At 54.7% G+C, this 6,454-nt stretch overlaps 1 protein-coding gene across 2 annotated transcripts in view; it reads right to left on the reverse strand.

Annotated features, from left to right (window-relative positions):
- Nucleotides 1-202: 202 nt before the first annotated feature.
- LOC122548060 (PH and SEC7 domain-containing protein 1) overlaps nucleotides 203-6,454 on the reverse strand; it is a 7,587-nt gene continuing 1,335 nt past the window's right edge. The window contains exons 2-4 of one of the 2 annotated variants that reach the window (XM_043686625.1): nucleotides 2,975-3,120; nucleotides 2,385-2,529; nucleotides 203-589 (exon numbers count right to left, since the gene is read on the reverse strand). In XM_043686625.1, the coding sequence (XP_043542560.1) occupies nucleotides 218-589; nucleotides 2,385-2,529; nucleotides 2,975-3,120 (663 nt within the window). In that variant the 3' untranslated portion in view covers nucleotides 203-217. Of the gene's footprint in view, nucleotides 590-2,384; nucleotides 2,530-2,974; nucleotides 3,124-6,454 lie in introns of both variants that reach the window. The other variant, XM_043686624.1, reaches the window with a different exon arrangement.

Below are 6,454 nucleotides of genomic sequence, written 5' to 3' on the forward strand. Positions count from 1 at the left end.
TCGGCGCTTCACCAGGGGCGCACCGAAGATGTGACCTAGTCGGGTGACGAAACGTCTGGAAGCAAACCTTCCAGCTCAGCGAGCGAACCTACATCCAGAACCTCAAGCTGAGCTACGAACCTTCTCAAAAACTCCAACTTGAACTCCATCTGCCCCTTGGATGGGCCAGGCAGCGGCAAATGGAGTTCAAGCCGGGGAAGGGCGATCGGTAGAGCGATTAATGCGTCTCAAAACGGTTGCGGGAATCCCCCCCCAACCCCCGGGAAGCACTGTGGATCAGATAGGTGTCCCTGGAGGTAGGCAGGTGGTTTGAGTGGTGGAGGATTATGGGATACTTGGCTCGATTGGATCGACAGTAGGGGTTCGAGAGACGCGGGAGGAGGGGGGGGGGGGGGGGGGAGGCGATGTGAGAAACACCGCAGGAACCCAAACTCCATCGGCTCACCTCATATTCAAAGTACTCCTGCTTCAATTTGTATTCTTCAAAGTCCTTGGCCTTCCACTTCCTGTCTGGAAAGGTCATCTGATGGTCATCGAGGTCATCCAGTATCGATTGCAGCATGGCATCATGGGATTCCAACTGCTCCTCCTGCAATGGAACACAGCAGGCTCAGGACAACCTTTCTCACTCTGGGGGGACCGGGGTGGGGAGTTAGCGGTTAAGGGCGCTGCTTTTGGAAGGCAATGCGCCATCCTTACCCGGGCTATGCCCCAACACGATTGGTTCTTCGCGATTGGCCCAATCAGGAACGGGCAAGGAAAGGTCCAGGCCTAGCCAGCTGCCTCCTGTGAGCGATCCGGGGTGGGGAGGGCGCAGGAAGAGAAAGAAAGTCGCTCCCGCTTCCGACGGGCCCCTGGTGGTGCCAACGCAGAGTGGAGGTGCCAACCCCGGGGCTGTCTCCTTGAGCAACTGGCTCCACCCCCCCCCAACTCCTGGGGAGCAAGCCCGGGCCCTCTTTGGCACCGAGGCGGCACCTACGCCAACCCTTCAGAGGGCACGTTGTCCCCTCAGCGGTGCCCATTCTCCCTTACAGATGGGCCCTCCCCGGTCCAGGGAACGATGCCCACGCAGGGGAGGAGCGGGCACCCGTTGGCACCGGTGGCCTCAGAATCTTCCGGCAAAACAAGCTGGCGAGGTGGAAAATGGAGACCTGCGCCCGTTTTCCAAACCCCGCCCCCCCCTCCCACAGTGCCATCTGTCAAAAGTGGCCACCCCCACTCTGCCACAAAACATGGTCAACCTCACAAAATGGAAGGCAGAAAGGGGCGTTACAGACTGACACAGAAACTAAGGGGAGAGCCAGATCATTCTCTTTCGGCGCCCGAACCGTTGGACGGGTTTTAATCGAGACAGGGCGGCTTGAACGCCATACCCAAAAAATGGCCGTTTCCAAAGTGGGCCCGACAAAGATGGCTGCCGGAACGGAATCGCCGCCTGCTTCGGAATCACCTCGCTCGGTTTGCACTGACGCACCTTGGGCGGGCGGGGTTGGAGCCAGCCCCAGCCAGTTCCGAGCCTGCGGCGCCACCAAAACCCATCATGCCTGAGTCGGCGCTAACAGCTCCGCAGTTGCCTGCCGCAAAAACCCAGCTGGACTCAAGCCCAGTCACGTGTCGGGAATAGAAACCCAAATTTTAATTATGTTTGATTTTGACGGTGGGGGAAGATGGGCTTGGCTGATTCAATTGGCAGCTTGCGACATAGAGGGCGCCTGACGGTGTGGGTTCAACTCCCTCCACGGCTGAGCTCAAGAAAACATCTCTGCCACAACCTCTCCCTTTCAAGTCGCCCCACTCCAAAGAGGGAGCATCCCTACTGTTCTGGAGAGACAGTGGCGTCTTTACCTTTACGAGATGGATCTTGACCACCTCCAGATTGTGAACCCGAGAAGAGGGAGCGATTCTGGGAATACCTCGCTGCCGGTTTTCCCATCTCGAGGGCTCATTGAAGTGTGATAGTCAGAAAGAATCCCGAGTTTTTAAACCAGTGAAATGAACCGTTTTCCGACTTACGGCTCCGGTGAAATTGACCGTTTTCCGATTGACAGTGAAACTGACCAGTTTCCAAATTTTTGCTGCGGTGAAATTGACCAATTACCGAGTTACAGTGAAATTGACCAATTTCCAATGGATAATGGCAGCAAAATGGACCAATCTCTGCCTCGCAGGGAAACTGATCAGTTTCCGACTTAGCATTGGTTCCCCTGGGACAGAGATCGCCGCGTGGACCGCCTATTCTGAAGCCCACACTGGGTTGGGGGCGGGGTTGGGAGGGGGGGGGATGGGAATGGGCAACTAATACAGGAAGGCCGGAAGCTCCCTGATCGGCTGGCGGAGTTGGGGGGGGGGGGTGCGGGGGGGGGAGGCATCGCGTGGAACCGTACCTCGGACTGCTTGGATGTGACAGAAGGAAGGATGGGCCGGTTGAACTTCCTCTTAGAGCCCACGGCGGCCGGGAAAGGGGGCGAGGAAAACATGGCGGCCACCAGGTTGATCCGAGTGATCCAGGAGCTCATCTGCTCGGCGTTCCTGGTGGTCGGAAAAGAGGAACCTTTCTCGCTCATTGCTTTGACCGTAAAGACCACACCCCCGCACCCCTCCCCCCACACCCACACCCCCTCTTCGTCCAACATTCCTTAAGCTGGTCCCACATTCCCCACGTCCGCTTCCCTGACCCCCCCACCCTGCCATTCCCCGACTGATCTATCAATCCCGGCCTTCGGTATCCTCTGCCGTCTCACCCTCCCGCAGCTCTCTGGGAATTTCAGAGGCCCTCTCACGGGAGAAATTCCTCCTCAATCTCAGTCCACCTGCCCCCCCCCTCCTCCTCAACTCACCCAGGAATGAGCGGGCCTGGTGGGTTGGAGGCTTCGATATTCCCTCCCGCCCAACGGATCAGCCAGGTTTCCCAGCGCCGCCGCCCTCCCAAACTCCCACTGCCCGGTCGCCACCCTGAACTGCCCTCCCCACTCACTCGGCCTGGAAGAGGAAGATCCGCCAGTCGGCCGTCTTCAGCCGGAAGACGTGCGGCCTCTTGTTGTATTCCTCAGCTCTGCAAGCCAGGGAGTGGTGAATGCTGATGGCTTCTTCTGAAGCCTGTTTGCTAGGCCCGAACTCTTCCTGCTGGTGCCGAACAGAGGCAGAGAGCTAGAGTCAGAGAGATGTGCAGTACAGAACAGGAAAGAATATGGAAAATGGTATTCCTCAGCTCTGGAAGCCAAGGAGTGTGAACGCTTTTGGCTTCTTCTGAAGCCTGTTTGCTAGGCCCGAGCTCCTCCTACTGGTGCTGAACAGAGGCAGAGAGCGAGAGTCAGAGAGATGTGCAGTACAGAACAGGAAAGAATATAGAAAATGGTATTCCTCAGCTCTGGAAGCCAAGGAGTGTGAATGCTTTTGGCTTCTTCTGAAGCCTGTTTGCTAGGCCTGAACTCCTCCTGCAGGCGCCAAACAGAGACAGAGACTTAGAGTCGGAGAGATGTGCAGCACAGAAACAGAAAGAATACAGAAAACGCATTGACGGCCGATGGTCAAGCCACCTCAGAGTCCCGTGATCGGTTTAATCAGAGAGCCGCTAGAGACACTGAGCAGGTGGGTCCCCTCACGGTGAGCCCCAGTCGGTGCCGGGAATCCAACACCCCGCCCTGTTGGCGTTCCCTCACATGCCGGCCCCACCCCACCCCTGATGGGGATAGAGTCGCCGCAGCAGAGAGCTGGACCCCTCTCGGCCTAGTAAGCCCTCGCTCAGCCCTGGCCCCATGTCCCTCCAAACCTTTCCAATGCAGGGACTTGTCTGAACATCCTCCAACTGCGTCTTGTGCAAGTTCAAACCACCCTCTGCGTTCAAAGAAATTTGCCCCTTGTGTTCCTCTTCTAAATCTTTCACCTCTCCTGTTCAAGATAAAAGTGCCCCTGGGTCTTGAATCCTCCCCACACGAGGGAAAAGACACCGACCGTTCACCGTATCTATCGCCCTCTGGATTTTACAAACCTCTAATAAGGTCACCCCCCTGAAACTCCCATGGGGTGAAAAGTCTGGTTATAATTCCTTCCCGGCGACTTCCTGATAAATCCCTTCCGAACCCACTCCATAAGACGCTTCCGATGACAGGACTGGGGGCAGTACTCCAGACGAGGCCTCACCAATGTCCTGTACAACCCCAACTCAAAGCTCTGAGCAACGCAGGCAAGTGTGGCTAACACCTTCTGTCTACCTGTGACGCAAAATGCTAATAATGATGGACCCCTCTGCTCGACGGCACTGCCCAAGGCCCTACGGTCAAGCGGGCGAGTCCTGCCCGTGTTTGTGTCACCAAAACGCCACCCCTCGCACTTATCCAAATTAAACTCCGTCTGCCTCTCCTCAGCCCACTGACCCAATTGAGTGAGATTTATTTGCAACCTACTTCATCAATCTGAGTGGCCCACACCAACCTACTAACCACATCTTCTGTATCCTCAGCTAAATCGGTTATCGAACTGACAAACAGTGGAGGGCCCAGCACCGATCCTTGTGGCACACCACTGGTCTCAGGCCTCCAGTCTGAAAAACAACCCTCCACCATCACACTCTGTCTCCTATCATTAAGCCATTTCTATCTTCGATTGGCAGGCTCCCCCAAACCCATGTGGTTCGAACATTACAAATTAGTCCACCATGTGGAACAGGAAATAGAATTCCGATAGCGTGGAAACAGGCAACAAGTCCACACCGACCCTCCGAAGAATAACTCACCCAGACCCATTCCTCATTCCCTATATTTGCCCCTGCCTAATACAACTAACCTGCACATCCCTGAGCACTATGGGTAATTTAGCACGGCCAATCCACCCCAACCTGCACATCCCTGAACACTATGGGTAATTTAGTATGGCCAATCCACCCTAACCTGCACATCCCTGAGCACTATGGGTAATTTAGCGTTGCCAATCCCCCCTAACCTGCACATTCCTGAGCACTATGGGTAATTTAGCATTGCCAATCCACCCTAACCTGCACATCCCTGAGCACTATGGGTAATTTAGCACGGCCAATCCACCCTAACCTGCACATCCCTGAGCACTATGGGTAATTTAATATGGCCAATCTACCCTAACCTGCACATCCCTGAACACTATGGGTAATTTAGCACGGCCAATCCACCCTAACCTGCACATCCCTGGACACTATGGGTAATTTAACGCAGCCAATCCACCCTAACCTGCACATCCCTGAGCACTATGGGTAATTTAGCATGGCCAATCCACCCTAACTTGCACTTTAGGGGGGAAACACTATGGCTACACTCAAAGTATTCCTCTCCGATCACCTGGGTCACTTCCCCTGGCCTTCATTTCCCAAGAAAGCTTTCCCCGAACAGAGTTAACAAATTCTTCGCCCTCCGAGCACATCCTAGGAGTAATGAGCACCGCAGATGCCGGAAGGTCAGGGGCCAGAGAGTGCGTGGGGCTGGAAAAGCACAGCCGGTCGGGCCAGCCAATCCACCCTAACCTGCACATCCCTGAGCACTATGGGTAATTTAGCATGGCCAATCCACCCTAACTTGCACTTTTGGTGGGGAACACTATGGCTACACTCAAAGTATTCCTCTCCGATCACCTGGGTCACTTTCCCTGGCCTTCATTTCCCAAGAAAGCTTTCCCCGAACAGATTTAACAAATTCTTCACCTTCCGAGCACATCCTAGGAGTAATGAGCACCGCAGATGCCGGAAGGTCAGGGGCCAGAGAGTGCGTGGGGCTGGAAAAGCACAGCCGGTCGGGCAGCATCCGAGGAGCAGGAGAATCGAGGTTTCGGGCATAAGCCCTTCATCAGGGAATTTTCCCTCTCCTGCTCCTCGGATGCTGCCTGACCTGCCGTGCTTTCCCAGCACCACACACCTCTCGACGACTGTGTCAACGTTTGGAAAATTATTTGCATCAACCTTTCTATTCAGCCATCTATCCGAAATCTCTCCTCATATTTCTTTCCTCAATTTCCTTTTTGACGACTTGGAGGGGTGGATGAAGTGGGGGGGGAGTGGGAGTTTTGTAGTACAAATCCCTCATTCTCCTTTCATCCGACCCACACGCTTTCCAAAGTATTTTTCTCCAGGTTAAAAAAAACGCCAAACTCTGTTCTTTTCGAATGTGAAACCTAGGACAATGAATTGCCTGTTCTGTCCGTCCCCCAACAGCCTAACCCATCAGACTCCTTACACTGAAATGAATGCAGTTTCATTTTGCAGCGTTTGCCTCGTCCTCTGACTCGCTCTCTCCTGTGTTTTTGAGGGAGCCCGCTGTTTTCCAACTCAGAACCCATCCTCATCGCTTCTTCGAGTCATGGAGTCATAGAGATGTACAGCACGGAAACAGACCCTTCGGTCCAACCCGTCCATGCCGACCCAGATATCCCAACCCAATCTAGTCCCACCTGCCAGCACCCGGCCCATATCCCTCCAAACCCTTCCTATTCATAT

This window comes from Chiloscyllium plagiosum, unplaced genomic scaffold (genome assembly GCF_004010195.1).
Source record: "Chiloscyllium plagiosum isolate BGI_BamShark_2017 unplaced genomic scaffold, ASM401019v2 scaf_15278, whole genome shotgun sequence".
NCBI classification, from domain to species: Eukaryota; Metazoa; Chordata; class Chondrichthyes; order Orectolobiformes; family Hemiscylliidae; genus Chiloscyllium; species Chiloscyllium plagiosum.